The sequence below is a fragment of the Coffea arabica genome, chromosome 2e (assembly GCF_036785885.1).
Source record: "Coffea arabica cultivar ET-39 chromosome 2e, Coffea Arabica ET-39 HiFi, whole genome shotgun sequence".
Taxonomy (NCBI): domain Eukaryota; kingdom Viridiplantae; phylum Streptophyta; class Magnoliopsida; order Gentianales; family Rubiaceae; genus Coffea; species Coffea arabica.
The window spans coordinates 16,211,007-16,236,713 of NC_092313.1; the positions used below are offsets into that span (position 1 = coordinate 16,211,007).

Sequence of the window (25,707 nt, forward strand, 5' to 3'; positions counted from 1 at the left end):
CACATCATGTGGCTACAACAAATTCATTTTATTAGGAAAGGGGTTGGGCGGCAACCAAATCATTGAAGATGGTCTTGTCGTCTCACATTTCTCCATCACCTAGACAAGCACAATACAACCACCAGCTCGGCCACCATCAAACCTTTGAGTTTTGGTGAATAAACCTTGTCTCTCACCCATTACCACATTAAAATGTGGATTTGCTTCAAAAAATTCAGACAGGTGCACTGGTGCATAGTGCATCTGTTTGGTCTGATGGTTGTTCGGTTCCTTCCGGATTATCCCTGAACCTCCTTAGATCCATTCTTTCCTTCTAGTATAGGATAGATTAGGATATACTACAGTTGTCGTCTCCGAAAAAAAAAAAAAGACAAGCACAATACACCAAATAAGTTAACGCCATGACACAAGCCCGAAAGAGGATAACGTTTCAGGCCTTCATTAATGGGTAAGCTCCGAAGAGCCTGCACTGTTGCTCTGCGTCCAGTCGCCGGTGTCTACCATGGTCATTTGAGTATCAATTATGGGCTCCAGCCGTCTGGTCCATGTCGCACCCAGCTATATCAGCAACAGAGCTGGCACGACTAAGACCCACCAAAGTGCCACTTTTATACCCATCCCTTTTGTTTTGAATTAATCTTTTGTACACAGATAGCGTATACACAATCACTATTGAACGCATGACAATTCATCTAAACTTAAATACAACACAATCGACATTGCACGTATAATAACTCATCTGAATTTAAATTTAAAATTCAAATTTTATTTATATGTCATTCATTCAATTGTAATAGTGTATATAAAATTAATTATTTTCTTTTTGATTTTCAACTTGGGGAACGTTTCAGGGCTTTAGGTTTAACAAGTTAAAATCCACATGCTGCGTGACAAACTGTATAATGCACGTCCGCATATTTTTATGCAGTGCTGAGGACGACTGAACAAGCAACTAATAATAAAAAGGGATCCATTCAAAAACCTCCCTTGAGTTTTTTGACAATTTTACTGCCCTCCATTAAAGTTTTCTAAATATCACTTATCTCCCCGCCAGTCATTTGGTATCCAATGCTTACATCACTAATGGCTAAATTATACATGCTGTATAACCTATCAGGTTAGTAATATTTTTAGAATCTCAGGAGGATAGTGAAACTGTTAGAAATCTCAGAGCAAGTTTCTAAAATTATCCCTCATAAAATGACAGGCGATTTTTCGGCCATAGGCATTCGTTAGGTAGAACCACTCCAAATCAGCTACTCTATCCTAAATGTTACATAATTGATAACAGATGAAAAAGAAAAGGATTCTCAGCAATAGTTTATTCTTTTCGTTCCTTATCCCAGCCTTTTCTTTATGGAAGGGCATATTAGGCACGCAAGACAGATGCTCTCTGTCAACCCTATCTTCCAGTAATGACTTGGCAATCAAAAATTCAGCAAGTCTACAATGTAGACACATGCATGCTGCCAAGCCCTCGTTGAGCATTAAACTTAACAGAAGTTACAGTTAACTTGCACAAAAGTTTAGAACAATCACGATTGGAACCACCTCCTGATCTGTTTGGAACCTCGCTTTTCATGGTCAGTTTGGTCCGCATCGCGCCGTGCAAATTTGGATCTGTACTGCTCAATTAGTGTGTCAAGTTTATCCACCACATCTCGTCCCAGAGGGTCACTGTTCCTTTTACTCTTTTTTCTTATCTCAGGACCAACGGGTTCCTCGTGTTTTTGTGCTTGATTCTGAAGCCTCCTCTTTTTGGTATATGACTGTGCTCTTTCCTGATGTCCACGCTTATGAGCACTAATGGTTGTGCCTTCAGCTGGATGTGGCACGCCTCCATCAGGGTTTCTTTGTTCCTGGTGGGGTATTTGCTTATTTTTTGAGCCTCTCATCTTTTTCTTCAATGAAATGTTGTCCCTTTTGCCACCAGCATCACCTTTTTCCTTCTTAACAACTCGAACTTCCCCTGAAGGAGACTCTGCAAAAACTTGCCTCCCAACTTCAGCTTCTGTCTTACTCCCAACTTCAGCTTCTGTCTTACTCCCAGAAGTGTCTGATGCTTTAGCATCATGTCTAGATTTGCGTTTTCTTGATTTCTCTTTTGAATGATAATCCAATGCACTTGATTTGTCATTCTGCTGCAAATCTTGAACGCCATTCAAGGAATCCTGCTGCCGAGCTTGAAGCTTGTCTTTCCTGCTTCGCAGTGTTAGGACATTATCAACAGCAAACTCGACAATTGGGCGTTGCTCAGGACCAAAAGTTTCTGCACCCATAACACCACACTGGATTAGCATTGATACAACTGATAGTTGCACTCACTCTGCTTGCCCGGATATTAGTAACTTACAGAAACAATTTTTATATGCAGACTGGCAGAGTACCATCAGTGTCACCATTTAGAGAGCAAATGTAATGTTTTATGAAACAGATTACCTGGATTATTGTTAAGAACTCTCAAAGCCACAAGTGCATGTTGATGCTCCGAAAACTCGACAAAAGCCACTCCACGAGAACTATTTTTTCTGGTTGAGTTTGTATTCTTGGACTCCCTCAAAATTTTTATCTGCATGACAAAAACACTCCTAGGATCCAAAAATGTGCGATCCATAATTTGCACAAACTCAATTGGAGATGAACATCTGTTACCTGTCGAATAACAGGCTTTTGCTTAGTAGCTCGAGAAGTTACTGCATGTATGCAGAGTTGCTTCAACTCTTCCTCAGACATTGTCTTTGGCAAATTGTACATCGCCAGCCTTGTCCTTGACAGATGGAAGTTTGGAGATTTAAGTTTAGTCATTTTTTTCTCCTGCAACCTGTACAGTTGTTTGGAGCATTATTGAGTTTGCAAATTCTTGGAGCACAAAAAGTCAACCACAGTCTCAAAAATTGTTAAATTTAAGAGCATAAGCAAGAGATACCTCTAACTATCTAGTAATTGGCTAAGCAAGAAAGCTATACTGGAAAATTTACAACTCATAGGGCCTATTCTTCTTTGCTTAAATTAAGCTGATTCTCTATTGTTCCACTTACTGCAGAACTAAAGCAATTTGAGGTGTTCTTGAGATAAATGATATAAGAATATCTGCCATTTCATGTGTACAAACATGCAAAGTAAATTATGAGACTGGAACTTGTCAAGCCAGGAGTTAATGACTTTTCCACCATTGATGTGCCATTGTTTTGGCCCATATCCATGTAAACCATATATAGCCCTGTTTCAAGAAGTGTGTGGCTAACACCCTTTTGAACTCCAATCTAATATCCAGAGGGGAAAAGGCCACTGTATGAAGTGCCATCTCAGACATATAAAGCACATTTCCGTGTAACTTTAGAGAAATTTATCGCTTCATCCAATTGGTACCATTTGAAATATGCTCTAGCTTCACAGTATCAGGAAAGATCCAATAAAGATTTTCAAGCAGTTGTAAGTTGCCAATATGCAACTTACTCATGCCAACAAATTTGGAATCACTGAATACTATTTCATCAGTTTATTCTGACAAGTGTGGAAACAACACCCTAACAATTGCTGCTACATTGACGAATATAAATTACTTTGTTTGCACCAGAAAAAAGTTAGCATGACAGAGAGCAGACATGGGAAAGTTCTTGAACTTGCACTGAAAGTTAGGAAAGACATATAATGTTTGTAGAATGCAAATCCAGGGCCCATTAGGTATCCAGAAAATAACTCTCCTCGAAGATACGAGACAATGCATTAACTCAAAGCTTCCAAAATGTAATAAGCAGCCAGGTAACCAAACAACAAACTACAGCCGGATAATAACCAGATTCGCTATTGAAAGATAGACATCTAGCAGATGATGTACAGATATATACTTGAAGATTTTTCCTGGTAGAAGTGGACCACATAAAATAAGATAAATTCCAAAATCATTTACTAATAAAACTTAATACTCACATTTTGCGCTTTGACATATCGCTCACTGAAACACCTTCAGCAGCTGGAGTTCCCTCGAGGATAAGACCTTCCTGTTAAGTCAGAAAAGAGTATTAACATGCTGTTAGACACACACATAAAAGTGCAAGTATAGAATTTACACACACCAAAAAAAAAAGATAAATATAATCAGAATGCCGCCTGATCTTCATACCAACCTTTGCCAGGTAAAGATTGCGGTGGTCACGATCCTCTTTTTTGGTCTTCTCCGAAACCTTATCTTGAGCTGCCTTCTTGTCCAGAGCCTTCAAAATTTTTAATTGCCTACCCTTTAGAAAGATACCCAAACCAGCAGCAGCATTGGCAGCTGAAACTGCAGCATCAGCACCATCTGATGTTTTAAATTTGAGAAATCCTGTTCCCCTCGGTCGCCTGCACAGAGTAAAACCAAGATCATATCAGACAAATTCTCATTTGGAAGAGAAGATATTTGGAAATCCAATGGCCAACAGGAAAAGTTCATTCTCACTTGGTAACATGATGAAGAACTGGAAGAAAGGATTCTACTTCACCAAATGCCAAGAGCCGTTGTTTTACTTCTTCGCTACTCGTATCAAAAGGAAGGTTGCTAATGAATATTGTCCTTTGCAGTTCATTGTCCCTCTCAGTTGGGTTTTTCTCTATTTGTTTGTTTTTCCCAGAATTTCCTGGTATTGTGTTTGGTGCAATAAAAGTATCAGACAATTTGCTTGATATGCCCAAACTTTCATCATCCTTCATTTCTTTGGACAGCCCAGAGTTATCATTATCCAAGCTATCTGTCGCTTTAGACGTCGATGAAATTAGGTTCTGGAGAACTTTTCTTGTAATATCTGCTTCTTCATCGAAGTTTGTTTCACTGTCAGAGACCTTCTCTTCAGTTGAATCAGACCCATCTGACATACCATCAACTTTGTAATCTTGTAGGGATTTCTCATTGACTTCTGTATCATCCTCATCCAAATCACCATCACTATCACTTTCCTCACCACGTTTGTCCTGCCCTGTAATTACATAAGTCAGACATGGACTTCTTTTCCCAACTTCCCAGCATTATATTTTAAGCTACCTCATTTTTCACATTTAAGTGAGTGGAAAAGGATAGATAGATTATCCATGATAAATAAATGAACCAAATCCAGTAATACAATATCACAGAATATCCCTTATATCAGTCATCAAAGCATAAGTTGGATTAAGTTCTATGCTAATCTCGTACCAAGTGCAGAAGAGAGAGAGAGAGAATTGATAATATATAAAGATTTCTCCTCAAATGCTAAATAAGCAAAACACAAGACAGGAGAAAAGATGACCAAAATCTAAAACCTAGGAAAGGTCTGCACATGCATGCATATGACTGAAAGCGTTTGAAGAGATAGTCTACTTCCAGAGGCAAATAAAACTAAAGGTTAAAAGCAAAATTCGACACTGCCAGTTTCCTCAAGCTAACCAAAGCAGTTAAGAGAAAGGCCCACTTATCATTATGAACTTCAGCATTGGAATTCAGATAAGCAAGGAAAAGATGGTTATCAGTAGAAACAGTAGATGTAGCGTGTCAGAATGACAATGTTTAGCATGACACAACCAGAACAAGCAAGATAATTCTCCTTTCATAAAATTTGAAGGAACCATTAGTAAACCAATGGAGCAACAGTTTTCTACTGTAGAGAAAGAGAGGAAAAGAACTTTATTTGGTCCTGAATTTATTTGTGCAATAGCAAATAGATATCACCTTTTTCTAGGAACATTTACTCAAAAGAAGGTAATGACCACTCCAGTTGTTCCACAAATTGCAACACTATTGACAATTCAATTATCATTTTGCAGACTGCACAAATTAAAATTTTATTTGAAAAGCGAAAGTTACCTTCTTCACCAGCATCAAGAGATTTACCACCAGAGGCATAAACTTTTTTCGAAACAGCCCAATCAACAGCTATTGGTCTTTTACCAAAATTTTTCCCATTGAACATCTTGATAATCTGTTGAGTATTAAAAGGACCCAAAAAAATTTTCAAATAATGTAAAGGAGTAAAAAACTAATTGGCAACATAAACCATGATTCAGTCCACCAAAATTCAAAGTGTTAGAAGCTTAATTTGACCGAATGATACGTTTGCCTGAAGCTGTTAAATCAAGCTTCGAACTTGAGATTTAGTACTCAATTAAACAGAAAAGGAAAAAATTTGAGGCCATATTCCATAAGCAATAGCTAATAGAAGAAATACTGATGTATCTCAAATTTCACATCGTACAAGAAAACCACAACCAAAAACAACATCAGAACTGAACAAATGAGATTCAGATTCTTTCAAAGGAAAAAAAGGAGGACATTCCAAGCTCAGAGAATCTGGTTAAAACCAACTTGCATAGAACTATTTCTCCTTTTTTAAAGAGATTAGGAGCTACTTCAAAACCTTTTAAGAGACGACAACAACTTGAACTATTTAGAATAATACTCAAGAATCATCAACCAATTACTTTGGTCATGTCATTTTTTTAGTCTTGCTATGAGTTAATTACTTTGAACAACTTGAACTATTTAGAGTAATACGCAAGAATCATCAACCAATTACTTTGGTCATGTCATTTTTTCAGTCTTGCTATGAGTTAATTTTTTTATCATGGTGACATACGCTACGCTATTGGTGGCATGTCGCCTTGGTAGTAATTGAACAAATGTGTTGTATTTTTTGCCCCTACTTCTTCTATTATCTCTGAAGATTTTGACATTTTGGGAAATATTATGGTTTTACACCCTAGTCTTATGTAGTTTTCAACTGGAAAGGCAGATAACTGCCTGAAAGATTAGAGATGTTATCAGACGAAATACATACATTTTCTGCATCCTGCTTTGATGTGAATTTAATAAAAGCAAATCCCTTCGACAACCTGAAAAAGACAGGAAAAGTTCAAACCCTTAAATAAAAATAGGTAACAAACTCTAAAGTGTTGCAGTTTAAGGAAACACACCCTGTCTCAGGATTTTGAGGAATAAAAACGTCCCACACGAAAGCCACAGCCGAAAACATGTTCTTTATCTCATTCACTGTTGCCTGCAGTTAGATGTTGGCTAATGTAGAATTAAGAGTCAATCGTCATCTGCCATTATTTTTTAATAAGATAGGCCAGAGTTGTTCAATTATGTCAAACACATAATATTTGCACATATTAATAAAGGGAATATAAGAATTGTAGAATAGTTAATATTGCACAAAAAATATGCACAGAGAAGAAAATGAGCATAAGAAACCTTGAATGGGAGATTCCGCACTATAAGCTTCCACTTTTGGGTCTTCGAGCCCTAGTTGACAAGAATAATATAGAAATACTTATATTCTATGAAGAAGTTAAAGTCCCTGAACAAATTATATGCAAGAATATGAAACAGAGTTAAAAATCAGGAAAAGCAGGTGGCCTAAAAAATTTATAAAGCAACCTTTTCCTTTTTCTTTTCTTCTCATTCCGATAATTAATACAGCACCTTAATTTTTAGTATCTAAAACCCAAGGAAAATTGTGATTTTCAGAGAGAGTGAGTGACAGGCTAGGCCCTTCAGAACAATCAACATTTTTCAATTATTCCTAATTGGTGCAGCAAGAGGTTAATAGCATCTCAAAGGCTACATGGAATTGCCAAATGCCGAAGAGATGGTAAAAGCAACAGTCTCCAAGGCATGGCCTACCAGAAGGCAATGCCAAGTGGAATAGCACAATCTGAAGTGCTTGACTTTTAGAGAGCAGCTTATAGACGATTCCAGGAAGCCGAAAGTTATTCATGAAAAAACTACAAAGAATAGCTCCAGGAAACTTTAAGATGGTCAGCAATACCAGGAACAGTATTTAAAGCAAAACAACTCTTGTGAACACTAAAAGCATAAGTTGAACTAATCCACTTTTTTTAAGAACTGTGTAAAAGTTTCAAATTTTATTTCCATCTGAAAAGAAAAGGCAATATCTCAATCTACAATGAGGTACCTTCAGAAGCAAAAAATTTCTAACAATATAAACCTTTAGCACAAGTTCAAACAAGACAGTGAACTCCTATTGACCAACTTCCTCGTCCACTTTAACCACTAGATTACAAAACTAGTAACCACAACCTCTAGTCTTGTCAAATTTCAACCAGTCATATGGTCAACAATTTATTGCCATGTAACCTCACATACACTTAATATACCATTCCATCACATTTGCAAATTCAAATGCAAGGACAAGAATAAAGCAATCTTTTTCGTATAAAAACACCCACACTCAAAAACTGAAAATCTACCTCTCCACCAAGCTGACGTGCCCATAGAAGTTCACCATGTATCTTTTTTTGGTGTAATGCTGCAACAGAGGAACGAGCTGATTTAACACTTGTATAAAGGACAGATGAAGCATCCATTTTACATCCATCTCGAGCTAGACCTGCAAAAAAATTTTACATAAATGTGATCTTACATTTTCTTAAAAAAAGATTTAGTTACAACATTATTATCCTAAGAAAAACACTTCAAATAAAACTAGAAAACAAAAGTTTTGCTTCAAAATGTTTATAAACACTGAGTAACCACACACAGTTTGGGGCCTACCTCTTCCATTTAGTAGTGATAAATCCCCAACATACTTGAAATTTCAAAAGTTGACAAAGGTCATGTATAAAGACAAAAATCAAAATAGTACTAGAAGAAACATATTCTTTGGTATTATCAAAGAAACATATTCTTCAAAATTATTACAGTGTATCAAGAACAAAAAGAGAAATCACTAATGGCTTATTGGCATCCAAGAAGACAAATTTCAGTGTGTCACATCAGCATCACAAATTAAAGAGCTTCCATTCAGAAGCCCAAAACCATGTCTAGACAAACCACCACCTTACAACCACAGTCCAGGATTTAACTTGTAGAGAGTCATTATAGCTTTAAGAAACCTATAAGATATGTGCCACATAGCTTTGAGAAACCAATAAGATATGCATCCACAGATGATCATGTTTATATGGACAATCACCAAACAGAGAGTAGCCTGAGGAAGTCATCTAAAGAGCAATCTGAGCTAAGCTATGTCTACATTAACTGAGGAACCGAGAATCTTGCAAGGAGTCAGATAAATTCTTAGTGTATTAACTATGTCATAAGGGCTTCTTTGTTCAATGGAGAACCGTTCTTTTTGTTTTAGCTAGAACCAAAAACGATAGGAAGCTCAACGCTGTATGCTATGATTGCAGATTGGGACCCAAAACTGTAATTCACATCTGTAATTAAACTCCCCATTCTGCACAATATAGTGATACAGATATCCACTCAGAATATTTCATGCCATTGGACAAGACTCTTTAATCAATTCAGCATGATGATCACAAGCATGAACCTAGGAAATGTAAACCTGGATGCACTGAGAACAAAATAAGGACATGCATTACCATGATGCTCAAGCTCCTCTTTGGGGAAAGGATAAATAATAGAACGTACTGTGCCACACTCTCTGGCAAGACGGTGAACATCTTCTGCCATAGCAGTATTAAGAAGACCACCAAATATGACTGTCTTTGCAACTCTGTCATATAAATTGAAAAATACACATCATGGTGCAGTAAAGAAATAAGCACTTGTCTCTCGCAGAAAATCAACGAAAGGTAATCATGACCTTCCAAGCAATGTATCTCACTCCTAGAGGTATAGAGAAATCATACAAGTATGTGAGTTGCCATGGAATCAATGTAGCAATGACTTCAAAGAATTTCACAGTGCAAACTTTTTAACCATACCTCTAAGTCTAAATGAGAAACAAAAAACAAACCCTATCTCAGTGCTCTATAGGCCAACAAACACTGAAATATGGAGCAATCATGCATGTATTATATGTGTGTGTATACACACACACCTTCTCATAAAGTAACTAGCTGTAGCTAAGTCTATTATTATACCACCAAATACTATTTCACCTATCTAATATGGAGGTCAACATAAGATTGCAGCTGCAAAAATACGAAATTGACCATTTTATGAATGGAGTAACATTTCAATACTAAAAATCGGGTCAGGGGTTGGAGGCAGGTGGAAAAGCAAAATCATTGCCACATATAGGAGTTTACAACGCCAGTAAGAGTGAAAAGGTGAAATAAACGACCACAAGGGGGTTTCAGCAAAGATCAGAATGCAAAATAAATCCCATGACCAAATTTTCATAAGATCACAAACATCACATAGTAATACCTCTGCTTTTCTTTTTCTAAAGAAGTTTCTTCATCAGCTATACTGCTAGAAGTTGTAGCTGCTTTTCTTTTCTCCAAGGACTCAAGTGTTTCATTCACTGCTAACAGAAAATAAATCAATCGATGAATCGAAATAAATTGAAAACACACACTAACTCCGTCATAATTGGACACCTGTTGATAGAGATTTTGAAAACTCCTCGTGCTCGACTGTCTTGGCAGACAAACTTAACTTGTTATCTTTTGCCTGGGCAACACCATCAGAAATTTCTGCTAAATTTATTTTTGGAAAAAAAGGGATAACACAAACAAATTTCAATGTGAGTTTCCGATTTTCTTCATGAGAGCGCAATCAGAAAGCAGAAAGCATTAGACCAAATAGCAGGTAAGCATATAAGTATAAACCTTGATTTCCTTTCGATCGGCGTTGTTCCAGAGAAGCACGATGCATAGCATGCTTAACTTGAATCTTTCTACCCCCAACAGTGGACCCATTTTTCAGCTCAATAGCACGATTAGCATGTTCAACTGCAGCGCTGCAATTCCAGACATTACCCAAAAAGTATCAAGACTTGCACACGTAATTATTTTTAACACGCTAGTGAAAAAAACAGCAGAACCAGAGAGCAAAATAAGCTCATTCGAGCAAAATGATATGAAACCAATAATCTGGAGTTGAAAAAATAAAGGGATTGGCAAAATTTACACTGACACAATGAAAAATTATTCCAATTCAGACTTACAATTGAACAAAGCCAAAGCCCCGGTGCACACTAGACCCTGTCCTCAAGAAAAATAACTCAAGACTTAAGAATGATATAAAATGCCAATATTAAGGATTCAATGTTTACTAGCTATGCAGAGACTGTACTAAGCTATTTAAATCGGAAAATTACACGAAAAAGCAATTCACTATCTCAAATAAATGCAATAATTACCCTTCTTCGTAACCATAAAGCAGCGTCTTATTGGTCCAACTTCACTAAAGCTCTCTTCTAACTACAAATTCACAGAAACAAAAGGATGTATTAAACACAAGAAAGAAAAAGGGTAAACATGACAGTGCAATGAGCTAAAAAGGCAACCGAAAGAAAGAGTACCTGAGCATTAGTCAAAGAATAGGGCAAGCCGGTGACGAAGACGGTGGAAGGGCTGTATTGGCTGTCGCCATCAGTTGCCTTCACCTTCTTCTTCTTTCCCATCTCTGCAGGTTTCAAGTGTGCCAAAGCTTAAAGACGCTGAACTCTGTCGAAGGTTTTTCTTAATGTGGAAACCGGGGGTTTTATACAGGGATTTAGCGGATTGGGTTGGTTGAAATTTAATAGTCTCGGCCAAGTCAGTTGGGTACTAAAGGGCTGGGTTTTGGCGTTCGTGGGCCGTCCGTCGTGGCACGGCTGTAGCAAAGTAGAGTGTCGCTCGACGAGGTGGACAGTGGACTGGTGATTTAATTTACTTTACTCAAAGAGATAAGGAAAAATTGATCTTTTAAAAAAAGTTAAATTATTTCAATTAATTTGGTTTCAGCTCCCTCCATTTTTACCCACCTTGTAGTGAAAACCATAACTCAACAAAACAACAATACCATCTCTCTCTCTCTCTCTCTCTTTTCCTCACCATCCTTTCCTTTCCCTCCTAAAAAATCAATTCAAACAACAAAAATCAAATCCCTCCAATTCTTTTCTTTTCCTTTTCCTCCCATTCCCTTAATCCAAACGATGCGTAAGGCTGCAAACGAGTCGAGTCGAGTCGAATTTTGAACTAATCGAGCCGAGTCTCGACTAAATTTTACCAAACTCGAGCTCGACGAGCCGGCAATTTTCAAACTCGAGCTCGACTAGAATCAAGTCGAGCCGCGCTCGAGCTCGAGCTCGAAAAAAATAAAAAATAATTATTTTATTTTTTAAAAAATAAATAAAATAATATTTTTTTCTTAATAAATAATAAAATATTAAGGATTTATACGTAATTTTACTATGAAAATAAAAAATAAAAAAATATATATAATATACGTAATTTTATTATTAAATAAAAATAAAAATAAAATATATATATATATATATATATACTCAAGCTCGCGAGCTAACGAGCTTAATATTCTGAGCTCGAGTTCGAGCTCGAGCTCAACTCGAGCTCGATTAATATCGAGCTCGACTCGAGCTTGACTCGAGCCGCTCGCGATTCGTTTGCAGCCCTAGTAAGGATATACAAATACTAGGTTTGGATGTCAATTTAGACTTAAACATTAAATTTTACATGTTTGATGCGCATTTATGTCTATATCTATATTGTCATAAGGAAAAAAATAGTTCTACACTTCAACTGTTCTTTACTTTTTTAAAAAATAATAATGGTATAACAATCGTCTGTAGTCTGTACTTCAAAAATTAAGACATTGATTAGACTCTCAATCGTTGTTTGTATCATTTGAAATATTAAAAATCACAAAATTATCCAACTATCAAGCCACAAAATAATACTGAACAACTATAGATTTGGAAAGATTAATAGCTAGGGTAGGCAAAAATATCTATTGACCTAAAAATCCGTAATATTCAATCCATTTTAATCCGAAAAATAGGGTACTCGATTTGCATTATTTGACCAGGTCAACTAAGAGTCTGATATCCTCTTACATGCAGGACGAGTTATAGTCAAGGATTAAGAACTTGTAAGTACTCGATCGTCCTCGTGTATATATACACACACACATATATATATGTTATATATATGTGTGTATATATATACATTATACTACAAAATAATATTTTTAGAGCTAATTAAGTAATTTTATCAAGCAAATTGCTCTCCAAAAATATAAGAGACTATTTGTTTACAAATTTCATTTGTAAATGTCATGATTTTATATTTTTAATGAAGGAGTTTGAGTGATGTAGAATATATATGAAAAAAAGTACTACATATTTTAATTTTCATTGATTATGAATTCTTTTAACATTTTTCCTTTTTCTTATATTATCTTTGCATGTTTATTTTTGACATAAGACTTTTTTTTGGATAAAATCTATGTTAAATTTTAGATGAATATGTAAAATATAAAATTAATTTAGTATAAATTATTTTAAAAATTTTATGTCATAAACAGGGGGTACCCCATTGATCCGATCCTTTTTTAGTATACACCCGTTGATAAGGTACTCGCTTATACACAGAGCGGATAAGGGTTAGAAAATTGCTGACCCATAAGATGCGGGTCAAATCATCTAGATACTAAACGAACAGGTACTTAACTCGTACCTATCACTATTAATGGTTAAGAGTGGTTTATAATTTTCAAAATAATAGCTTCTTTCGGCATTTCTATATTTGTTTACTAAGTTGTTAGTTGTTCTATATGAACGAGTAACTAAATTTGTTTACTATGTTGTTCTGTATGAATAGGTACTCAAATTGGAAGATGCACAAGTTGACTCGTGTCACTCACCTTATGTTTTGGCAAATAATATATTTAAAAATGCTATGGTACCTTTCGAAAACTATTTCCTCAATAATTATTTCTCAAGGTAACGTGGAGTATTTTGAAATTTAAAATTATTACTACCTAAACATAAGAAACACTTATTTCATTATGTAACAGTGAACTTAGCATGAGAATATGACACTAAAAGGGAATGGTAGAACCTCCCAATAACAGTACCACAATTCAAATTTTTATGTCAAAACAAAATTTTCAAAAATGATAGATCATGCTTGAATGTAATCTTAACTTGAAGGTGGTAAATTTAACAAATTATTCAAAAACTTCTGGTCCATTAGAATTTGAATTTTGAAATTAACATCTGCCTTTCAATTTTCCATAAATAAAAGGATTCCTTGATTTGCATAAACGTGAATTATGAGGTAACAATGAACGACAATAATCAATTTTGCACCGTAACCTACCAATTTGTTTTGAGAAATTCGAATAAAGAAACGAATTTTGCCCACCAAAATATAAGTCGAGAATTCGCCCAAGTGTGCCCACAGTGATGAAAAGTGAAAACCAAAAATTGCACAGGTAAACTGTACAAGCCACGCTTTCCACGGTTCGCTTCGCGTCGAGGCGGGGAACCAATGGGCCACGATATTATTTGTGGTGGGCCGATTAATGTCACTGCTCACATCAGATGTAGATTGTTCTTTTTTCTTTTTATCTATTTATTTTTGTGCTGAAAAAGGAAAAAAACAGTTGATTGAAGTCGTGAAACTTATTCACCATTTTAATGTTTAGTTTGTAAGCCTACAAGAGATAACAAAAGAAGAGTATGTTATAAAGGAAGCGCCGAGCTTGGGAGTTAAGGAGACAAAAAGAAGCAAAGAAGAAAAGAAGAAGAAAGAGAGAGACAAAAATTTAAGCTAAAAATGAAAACAAGAGAAACAATTGGTTTGTTTGGAGAGAGGTTATTTGTTAAATTTAAATTGCTTGTATCATTAACATATTTTTAATCTTTTTTTTTATCTCACATACATTACATAAAAAAGGTGTTACAATTTTTTTTCCAAAGTGTTAATATTTTGAAAAGTTAAAATTAAACAGAGTATAAATATAAGATACGATAATAATTATTAGTATATACAATTACATGACAGACTGAGTATTTGTTTAGAAACGATCACGGGATCACTGATTTAAGTGTCTTAATGAGTAAATTTTTTATTATTTTAGATAGGTTGTATGCTCTTAAAAGTGCAAATTTTTGTTGAACAACACCATGATAATATATTAGGAAAGTTTATTAGTGTATGCTAGAGGTACAAAAGTTTCTCCAATCAAGATTGGAAAGCACGTTTAAAAAAAAAAAACGAAAAGCACTTCAAAAATGTTAAATTAGTTGTGGAAATGAGATATGTTGATTACGTGTTAGAAAGTCATATGGCGTCACCAAATCAATTCTCTCTTGGTGGAATGTAACCTTAGATTTTGCTTTTACGAATCCCAAGGTTGAGTTCTGTAGTACAGGAGCATCTTTTTTCTCTGGGATGAACAACAGTAAACCCACGCACGCACAGGCACCCCATCTTGCAAGGAATGAGGGCCCCGCTACCGCGCGGAGTGCCTGCTGCCCGTGATGCACGCTGTTTTCTTTCTCTAGGGAAAGCATTTATCTGTTTGGTCCCCTGAATTAGTCATGTTCCTCATTTCTCCCTCCAGAATATATTCTATTTCTCTCTTTACTTCCCCACGGAACATTATTTGCTTAGGGTTTAGTAGGAGCAAATTAGTTCATTGGGGTCATATTCTCATGTGAGAATAAGGTTGTATAATTATGAGAGTATAAATTTGTATTATTTATAAGAATAAATTAGTTTAAAATTTTATTATTTCAATTCTTAGTCATCTCATGATAATCAATACCACATCTTCCATAGGATCATTTTATTCTGCAAATAGAGAATTAATTCGTTTAGTTAAAATGTGTCATCCCATGTATAAAATGCATCCAAATTTGTGAGACACAGAATAATTAATCCAATCTCGTGTCATTCATGAACCAAAAGTACCCTTAATAGTTTACAGCAACACCATTAATTATAAAAGAATTGTATACATAGAGTAATTTTGTACTCCTCCTGATTTCTTCCCTTTTTGAGGGGATAAAGAACTCTAGGGCATCTTACATACTTTTATAATTTGTTTAGGAGGGAAGGAGTAGAAGGAAGATTTGAAGTCAAAATCTTTATTTTTTAGAATTTCAATCCTAGTTACTAGATCAAAACTTTTCTAACAAGACATCATGTCTATAAGAGCGACAATTTCTTGAAAATTTATATTATACTGAATATTATCAAATATAAGTTTATTTGTATCTGGATCTGTTGGTTAATAAATTAAACTTCAGTATCAATAAGCTTACGAACTAAACTCAAACCGCGCGTGTTTCGAATGATTTGAACTACTCTTTTGTAATTCAAACTTCTTAGTGTTAATCATTATTTACTGTATAAGGGCATCTCATGTCTTTACCCACCTTACATGATTTTATTTGTGCAGAAATTTATTGGTAGTTTGGGACGTTCAGACCAATCGGTCGAACATAATTTTCTAACACTTTGAAATCGCTAATTCAAAAATTCAAGCGTAAAACTGCAAAAGTTCTCCCTCTATTTCTTTTTTTTCTTTTTTTTTAAACATGCACATTGTATCCTGAATCTTCGACACCTATGAACTATAGCTTTGTGATTAAAGAACTGTTGGATTTTAGCGTACGAACGATGAAGACGGCACGAGACCAAATGAAGCTGCTCCAAGCCTCGACGTTGCTGTCCAAAACACACACACACACACACAATCTCTTCTTCTTTGGAGTGGAGTTGTGACGATGATGTTAGCTTGATGTTTGTTAAGTCGGCATCACAGCTTAGTAAGGATTCTAAGTTGTCAGATTTTAGAACCAATGATTAGCATAATCTTCTAACACATTACCATTTTTCAATTGTCTCGTAACATCTGCATCAATCCTGCACTGTCTTTAATTTAGGGACTCTGACATTCTTATTTTGTTGGATCCTTCAGTTTTTCAAAAATTAATTTTTCAAATACTATAAAAATTTTTAAAAGGTACCCTAAAAGTAAAATATATTCTAAAAAATAGTCTAATTTTTTTTTAATATTTAAAAAATATCCTAAAATATATTCTAAAAACTCTACTACTCTTAAATATTCCAAAATATATTCTAAAAATATCCCAAAATATAATTTAAAAACTCTGCTATAGTAAATTTTTTCAAAAACATCCACAAAAACAACTAATCCAAACACCCCCTAAGAGGTGTCTAGTTGACATTCTAAAAATATAAAGTTGAATAGAAAAAATTTATAAATGCAATAATAATTATTAATATATATATATTCACACGGTAATATAATAAGTGTAATTTAAATGTTACTAACAAATGAATTGTTCGTTAGGAAAATCCTTTCTACAATTATGTATTGGTCTACCGAATTAATTGATCAATCCTTTGTACAATCATGTATTGGGCTACCGAATTAATTCCTCTTATTGATAAGTATATTGAGAATATGAAAAACCATGAATTTTTTAACTACGATCGTTCACCTTTAGCTTTTTATTTTTTTTTACACATAAAAAAGAATTTATGAATCGGTTTATGGCTGTTATCCCTAATGCTTTCAAAAGGGTTCCCATCTCTGCAGTTCCTTTTCTTTGGGTATTGTGAATATTCAAGAACTGATTTTTAAGATACTAGTTGCTCTATTATTCAGTCTTAATTTCCTCATGTTGTCCTTATTAAACCCCTAAACTGCGAAACAAGCGGATTCCCTTGACTATGGACGGAACACGATCAATAAGTGCCAAAGGAACAATGGCAATTGGCAAAGGGAATGGTTGATTATTTTCCACAAGAATTAGGCAACTAGAGTCGGTTGGTGTATGTGTCACTCTTAATAGAATATGCTTACCTTCATAAAGAACGGTTGGCAGTGGACCTGCTGGTTACTTCTATAAAGAGAGAGAGGGAGAGGACACACACACACACAAGGAAGCTCCTACTATGCATCTAGACAGCCTAGGCATAAATTAGAATTGGATAATTCATAACAGCAGTAGTGGGGCTATAGAAAAGTTGTTCAACAATTAGAGCAACAGCTCTGATCATAGTAGCATTAAAAAATTATTGCTACGAATCAAGATTGTCTACATGCCATAAAATTTAGGCCTCAATCTTGCTTTATTGGAGGACACATTATATATTGTGTGTTGGAGCTTAAGAACTCCTATGGACTAAGATAGTACCGAAGACGTATGTGAAGAGTCTAAGCATCTATTCCTATCATGACAAATTGTGTGTTTCCGGGTTTGTGTTTTTGAAATTCACTATTGATACGAAGGTTATATTGATGAGTAATTTATAACAATTATGGTGATCAGAGCCAAAATCGTCCAAACATTTTTTTTCATAAAAAAAAGAAGGTTCTATCCCTAACATGGCGTACATTTAAGATTTAGAAATGATAATTATTGAGACCCTTCTTTTGGGGTCTCAAGCAAAATATCAATAATAAGGTGGAAAATGTACCAACAAACAAGAAGAGAAGGGGCTACAGCAGCAGTACTTGTATTCAATGTAAGGGGTAGAAAAGGACAAATCACGTGTGGTGACTTGGGCACTCTCTCAAGAAAACGATACAATAAAATATGCAAATACCAATTTAAAGAAGGGATAATTTTAGAAACCTCCCCTATTAGGTCGTTGAAGTCCAATGGTCACATCAATCATGGATAAATGACTTAATTACCCACACAAATTAAGAGATATTTCCCAATTATGTTCACATGATTAGTTAAATTGTTATTAACTATATTTAACAAAAATAATGACAATTTATAAGTTTTTTTATAAAAAATTTCTAATATGCCATTACAAGGAAATTTGCTCTTAAATTTTTCTCAAAATTTTCGTAATTGTGAAAATCTCAAGGTCAGTTTCTAAGATTTTTTTGCTCTTAAATCTTGGAAATTTTTATTATTTGATTGCAAATGTTAAGGTAATTCTTGATGATCATGCTTAATAGTGACCCTACAAGTGAAAGGAATAGCTTGGATCAAACAAAAAATGAAAAATACGACATTATGTAGTTTGCATTATGTTCTGTATGGTTTGCTTCATTTAATGATTGGTATTCAATTACAGTGTTTTTCTCCTTTTTTTACCCTAATTGTTACTTTTATTATCATCGCAAATAAATGTTGATGTTGTATGAAATATAGGTAAATATTGTTGGTTGTATGTTACTAAATTGAAAAACCTTTTAATTATGACAAATTTTTTTTCTTGTTGGTGATTATTCAACAAATGTTTTTTTTTAAATCAAATTGTTGACTGTAGTAAGGTTTATATGTTTTGTTTCTCTTGTAGCAAATTATGCAACTGATGTGTTATAATAGATATAATAGTATGATATTACACGTGCAATATGTAGATGAGACTTTAAGTTGGTAACTTGTTGTAAAGTTAGAATGTTGTTCTTTTATTTACTCTCTATGAATGCGGTAACAGCCACACCACCTCACATTTGATAAAGTTAAAATAGATATATATTATTCATATTAAATTAACTATCTAATACAAAACTTGAGGTTAGTTATGGAATTAAATTATTTTATCTCTCTTAATACCAATTTTATATTGTTTTTGTATTTGAATTGGATTGATTTGTTACTAGCTAATTAGTTTTAGGGGAGGTTTCTAATATTTTGAAAATCTCACGGGAGACAGTGAGATTGTCACAAACCTCAGGGGAGGTTTCTGAAATTGTCCCTTTAAAGAATACACAAAAACAAACAAGCAAACAAACAAGAATTAAAGAAAGGCCATTTATGGTTGGATATTATTTGCTGCAGTTCGCACCTTTCATCCATCCATGCTTTAGATGAGAGAGGGAGAGCAAGTAGTACAGTAACAGAAGAAGGTTTAAGAGAGAGTTTAGGTCCACCAACTGGTGGTTAGAGATTGAAATCCTTAACCAAACATCATCAACAACAACAGCAACAGCAAAGAATAACAAGAACCAAGTAATCTAAGCAACAACAACAGCAACAATATCACTACTATTAACAGCAGCAACAACAACAACAACCAAGAAAGACACTAACCAAGAAAGCTAAGAAAACCCGTTTGAGGAGAGTGAGAAAGAGAAAGAGAAACGGTCCCTTGACATTAAAAAGAAAGTGGGAAAAAAAGAAAGCTTGTTGGGGCTTTCGCGTAGAAATAGAGAGAAGAGACAGATGAGAAAACTGTTCTGTTTGTGTGTGCGTTTTGTGAAGTGCAAGCAGTCTCTCACGTGGGGATAGAAGAAAGATAGTATTATCAATTATGACGATGGAATGGATGGTGAATATATGATAAGAAAAGACCAAAGAGAGTAAAGGCGTGATCATTTTTTTGTACTTTCTACTTTACTTATTGAAGTCCCTTCTATTTTTCCTTTTCTTTTTTCTTGTTCTCATTTTTGAATTTTGGAGTTCTTGCTCCTCGGTGACTTTCTCTGGGGTTGTGCGTGTGAGAGAAAGAGAGGGAATCCGTAGGTGTCTGTGTTTATGCCTGAAATTTGAGTCCTGGGATCGGTATGTTTCCATTGAAGGAGGATTGGCTCTGCCGATCGGAGCTTTTGTGTTCCCCACAGGACACACAACTGCTACTGGTTTTCAGGTACTTGAAATATTTTTATTTTTTGGATGTTAGACTAAGTTAATTCTCTACCTTGACTTTGTTTTCACTAATTTCTTAGCTGCTCAGGAATGAACTTGTTTACGTCTTCCAAGGTGCCTGGAGGGGACAAACAATGACATATATAGGAAAATCATAGTACCGGTTTTTTTTTTTCTATAGGGTTATTGGAATGCTTCCTTCTCCGATATTTTAGTCCTCTTAGTCCATGAGTTGCTCACAAACATTTCTGCTTCATGGTTTTCCCCTTGTTTCTGACAACTTAATGTCCAATTCTATGTCTGACTCAGTATTGGTCTTAAAGTTGTTTTAAGATAGGTTAATAGATGCTTTCATGTGACACCGAAACTTGTGTGAATTGCTCGATCCTATTACCCCTGGTCAACCAGTGTAAAATTGCTTGGGTTGATCAGAAACTGGTGAAGGATTTGCTGAATCCGCACAAGTTGCAGAACCATCACTTCCTACTGCACTCCTGTTGCTGCATTATAGTAATTTTTAACATAATAACTAAGATTGCTTTAATGACTTGCTGGTTTGTTAGAAGACCTACCAGAATTAAATGCACATGTGGTCAGTAGCACAAAGAATGCTTGCACAGAATATGGAAAATGGTTGTGGTCTGGTTCTTGAACCTTAAATGCTTATGCCGTCTATGTAGGCTATTTGATCATTGTCATTTATTTCTGAAGCCTCCAACTCTTGAATCTTTCTAGGTGTATCACACAAAAATGCAGAGTGCGTTTATGGGTTTATGAATTCTGAGTTTTGCGTATGGTACTTGTGTACCATGTCTGTGAATATTCAATTATTGAAGCATATGTTAGACTAGTTCTCTTTACTTAACGTGCAATGTGACAATTCTGACTAACTAACATCGGTGGATGCGCGCATTTTAATCCTTTGTTGGTAATAGCTTCTTGACTATGCAGAGGCTGTGATCACCAGTTAATGACCTGTTTGAGGAGATAGTAACTCATTGAAGTCAAAATTCTTCAGAAGGGAAATTCTTGAATCGGCTAGAATAGATGGCTGCATATTTTCCTGGTTCAGAAAATGAAAGAGATATGTCAACAATGCTCCACTTAAGGGAATCTTTATCTAGTTCTTATTCAAATGCACCAGTGCTTCCTGGAAATTTGATGATGTATATGAACTACTCATCTTCTTCGGGGTCATATTCAGGTGCATTGGCAGGAAATTCACAAAACCATGGCAGCAGCATTACTGATCTGCTAGTAGCTTCAAGTTCCAAAGCATCTGAACAAGAAAATCTGGTTGACCTTGGAGGGCAGAGATTTGGGGAGCATGACTTGACTGAATGGAAAAATGGTAGAAATAGCATGCTATTAATGTACCCTGGGGGTGATGCTGCTGGTGTCCTTCAAAATCCACAAAACATGCAGATTCAGGGATTATCTCTTACTCTGAGTACACATGTACCATCAGGTTTTCAAGTGTCATCACTACAATGTAGTTCTCCTAATCCTGGTTATTCTTCCTTGTTGAGCGCTAATCCATCTATACCAGCTGTAGGCACTGGTAGAAATGGGTACTTTGAAAATCTTGATAGTTCCCAAAGTAAACAGTCAAGACACATCGAGTATGTTTCTTCTGGCTTTCCAGGAAGCAATTCAGATACAGCACGAGCTGATGTATCTCCTTATGGAATGCCAAGCATTGCAAGAGCTGTTCCAAATTCGAAGTATCTGAAGGCAGCTCAGCAACTGCTTGATGAAGTTGTTAATGTGAGAAAAGCTCTCAAGGAGCATAATCCAAAGAAGGGTGCAATGAAAGATTCCAAAGAATCACATGGAGATCCAAAAAATGGAGAGTCAGATTATCCAATATGTGGATCATCTACAAATGCACAAGAATCAAGCAGTAACTCTGCCAGTGAACTTTCTGCAGCTGAGAAACAAGATTTGCAGAGTAAAATGTCAAAGCTTTTGGCAATGATGGATGAGGTCAGTGCACTCCTTTTCTTCCTTCTGTCTTGATTTTAGTAATTTTCGAAGGTGTTGTAGATATTTCCTTCTTGTGCTCAGCTCTCGTATTTAACTTTTTCTGAAGAAAGATATTCTCCTTAATATACAAGCTTGCCAATTATCCAAAGTTATGGTATCTAAATAACAAACTATCTGATGCCCATAATTGAAAGTGTTGGAGAATTTCAGCAGATGTCTCTTTTTAGACACGTCAGTGTATAACTTTCTGGGATGGTGTGTTGTTAAACTCCTCTATATTCTCATCCTCTGCAATCTAAAAGCTACTAAACTGATTGCAATCTCCAGAAAAAATCCAAACTTTGTACTCTAGCTCCATAGCTGTGATATTTTATCATTTACTTTGCCATAATATTATTCAAATTTTCAAGTATTATTCTTGATGCTATCAACATTTTCTAATTTGATGGGTTCAACAGTCCTCAATCCAATCCACTGTGTTCCCAGAATGATAACTTTAGCTTAAGAATTCATGTAGTCAAGACAGGTTGGACTTCTAAAATGTAGCAACTGGTGTGATTGATTAACAAGGACAATGCTCTATGTGTGTTTTCCCCCATTTTGTTGTTCACCTGAAAGGTGGGAAGTGGGAGGTGGAGGGCTAGAAAGATTCATGTTCCAGACGTATTGATTTTGTAGAGAAATATTTTCATTATTCTTCTCCTTTTCTCTCTCTCTAAGTATTATAACAGTGGACAGCTGAACAGTGCATTACAGTTGTTTCTGCATGATTTCAGGATCAAGTGGGAAACGATGTAGCTGCAATGACATTGCTTTCTCTTAAATGATGTCCGTGTTAGGCTTAAAAATTTTTACCGAGTGATTCTTCCAGTTTAAAACATGGTGGATGCTTAGTCATCTTGAAGAGGTTTCTTACAAGTTCTTTTAAGCCTTTTATGTAGTATACAGTTCATTATCATTCATTTAGTAACTGGGGTTTGCTGGGATTTGGGTCAGAAGAGGAGTTGTGTCAAGAACCTTCATGCCATATTCTAAAGATTTCCATGTTTCTTACAGGTTGGAACGAAATGGTTAAATAGGAAAAATGCATATACTGGAATGATTGAATAATCTTCATATGTTGTCGTAAATAGCAGTTTTTAAAAATGAATTTCTCGAGAACTGATGTGACTAGCTCCAAAGTCCTTTGCATTAAAAGATTTCTAAGCTTGAGTCAACTCTGCTCTACTCACATTTGATGCATTTCTAAGATTGCACTATATGGTAACAGGTTGACAAAAGGTACAAACAGTATTATCATCAAATGCAGATTGTAGTGTCATCATTTGATGTTATAGCGGGATCTGAGGCTGCACGACCATACACAGCTCTTGCCCTCCAGACAATTTCCCGTCACTTTCGGTGCTTGCGAGATGCAATCAATGTGCAGGTTCAAGTAACAAGGAGAAGTCTTGGTGAGCAAGATGCTTCAACAAGCAGTAAAGCGATTGGAATATCTCGCCTCCGGTATGTAGACCAACAGATCAAACAGCAGAGAGCCCTGCAGCAGCTTGGTATGATGCAGCAACATGCCTGGAGGCCACAGAGAGGGCTGCCTGAAAGTTCTGTTACAGTTTTACGTGCTTGGCTTTTTGAGCATTTTCTTCATCCGTAGGTTTTTCCTGAATTACGTTATGTCATTTGTAGTTATGCAGTTTTCATTAGTCAGTAATGGTTGATCGTTGTAATATATATAATGACACTTCTCTGCTTAACAGCTACCCTAAAGATTCTGACAAGATCATGCTGGCAAGGCAGACTGGCTTAACAAGAAGTCAGGTAAAAAAATCTTATACTGTAGTATGTACCATGAATGTGTTAATTTTAATAGCATCCAAGAGAGAGCTGAGCTAATGGTATCTCCACATTAATGATGCAAATATCGAAAATTCAAGATGTCTGTTCTGTAGTTTGTACCAGTGAACTATGAAATTCACGTTATAAAAGTTGAGTGTCCACAAACTTCTTTGTTTGTCTGTTTATTTGTTATTTTTTAAATATTTGTTATTTTTATTTTTTTATAATTTAAAATAAAAGTATGCAATTAGAATATCACTGGAGGAAAGTGATATCTTTTACTCCACTGGAGAATGGAGATTACTATGTCTCTCATTTTCCTTCTTACACATCATGTGGAATTTTCAGCCTGGTGTGGGCAAGAGAAGGTGCCTTTGATGGGAATTTAGGGAACAGAGGGATTTTTATTTCGTCTTCTCCTTTTGTGTGTGTGTTTGTGGAGGATTTTTTCATCACCTCAGTTAGCAGTCGGAAAATAATTTGCCTTCATGAGAAGTTTAACTGGACAATGAATCTCAAGGTGTGAAAGCTTTGCTGCACCTTCTTGTGTTTATAAATGAGAAGGATGATTGTTTAACTCATTTTCTGCATAGCCTTGTGCACTGCATAGAATATATAGCAAGTTCATGTAACAATATTTTATTGACACAAACGGCCTGATCCAGGTCTCAAACTGGTTTATAAATGCAAGAGTGCGTCTTTGGAAGCCCATGGTTGAGGAGATGTACAAGGAAGAGGCTGTTGATGCTGAAATGGACTCCAATTCTTCATCTGATATTGCTGGAAAAACCGTAGTTGGTGATGTCAAGGAATCTGAAGGTAGAGGCGAAGATATACTACAAAGTACAACTTCAACAGTTACTGAGCGATGCAGTGCCGAGCAATTGATTGAGTCAAAGTCTGATTATTTTCCGGATGTAGAAATGATGGAAACGAATATTGGTCGACCATTTCAGAATGACTCCAATGTTTTACCGGATACAGCAGTTGTTCAATCAATAGAAGGCAACGGTAGATATATGGTAGCTTCTGCTGCTGCATACCACATGTCTGAGCTGGAAAGGTTTGAGAATGGCAGTGGAGTGTCCCTCACCTTGGGGTTGCAACACAGCGATGGAGGCACCGTGCGAATGCCCATCCAAACTTACCAGAATTATATCCCCATGAGAGGGGATGATAAGTGCAGTGTAGCAGCACCTTCCATGGGTGTACAGGCTGCAGATTTTGACTGCATGGACTCGGGAAATCAGCAGAATCGATTTGCCTCCTCTCAAACTTTGCATGATTTTGTAGCCTGAGATCGTTACTTTATTTAGAATTGAAGCTATTGTTGAAAGGAAACTGGCAGGGCGGTGATTTTTTTTCCTTTAAATGGGCTATGAGGAGGAGTTTTTGTCTTCCCTGTATGAGATGTAAGATGAGAATGTTGTATATACATTGTTTGGTAAGAATAGCTTATCTGTAAAAAGTATGTGATATACGGTTTTTGGTTTGGCAAGGGAAAATAGAAATATGCAACATTGATCTGGTAATAAATATCAAATTGAAAGGAAACTTTCCAATC

General features: G+C 35.6%; 2 protein-coding genes across 5 annotated transcripts; one reads left to right on the plus strand and one right to left on the minus strand.

Moving 5' to 3' along the window:
* Positions 1-1,307: 1,307 nt before the first annotated feature.
* Positions 1,308-11,425, minus strand: LOC113731241 (uncharacterized). 3 transcript variants are annotated; one of them, XM_027256391.2, is made up of 18 exons: positions 11,250-11,425; positions 11,088-11,148; positions 10,893-10,929; positions 10,555-10,685; positions 10,324-10,419; positions 10,151-10,247; positions 9,358-9,491; positions 8,221-8,360; positions 7,202-7,252; positions 6,922-7,004; positions 6,786-6,840; positions 5,816-5,930; positions 4,439-4,952; positions 4,128-4,341; positions 3,931-4,001; positions 2,653-2,821; positions 2,440-2,569; positions 1,308-2,269 (listed from the first exon to the last, which is right to left on the minus strand). In XM_027256391.2, the coding sequence occupies exons 1-18, from the start codon at positions 11,349-11,351 to the stop codon at positions 1,536-1,538; spliced, it is 2,934 nt and encodes a 977-aa protein (XP_027112192.2). In that variant the 5' UTR covers positions 11,352-11,425; the 3' UTR covers positions 1,308-1,535. The 3 variants fall into 3 exon arrangements, with proteins under 3 accessions (XP_027112192.2, XP_027112191.2, XP_071935410.1); XM_027256390.2 differs by having other exon boundaries at positions 10,324-10,422; XM_072079309.1 differs by lacking the exon at positions 10,893-10,929 and having other exon boundaries at positions 10,324-10,422; positions 11,250-11,265.
* An 8,067-nt stretch (positions 11,426-19,492) lies between these two features.
* Positions 19,493-25,635, plus strand: LOC113731244 (BEL1-like homeodomain protein 7). 2 transcript variants are annotated; one of them, XM_027256397.2, is made up of 5 exons: positions 19,493-20,322; positions 21,257-22,307; positions 23,578-23,957; positions 24,065-24,125; positions 24,809-25,635. In XM_027256397.2, exons 2-5 carry the CDS (start codon positions 21,369-21,371, stop codon positions 25,439-25,441), a joined length of 2,013 nt encoding a protein of 670 aa, XP_027112198.1. In that variant the 5' UTR covers positions 19,493-20,322; positions 21,257-21,368; the 3' UTR covers positions 25,442-25,635. The 2 variants fall into 2 exon arrangements, with proteins under 2 accessions (XP_027112198.1, XP_027112197.1); XM_027256396.2 differs by having other exon boundaries at positions 19,494-20,322; positions 21,273-22,307.
* Positions 25,636-25,707: the final 72 nt, after the last annotated feature.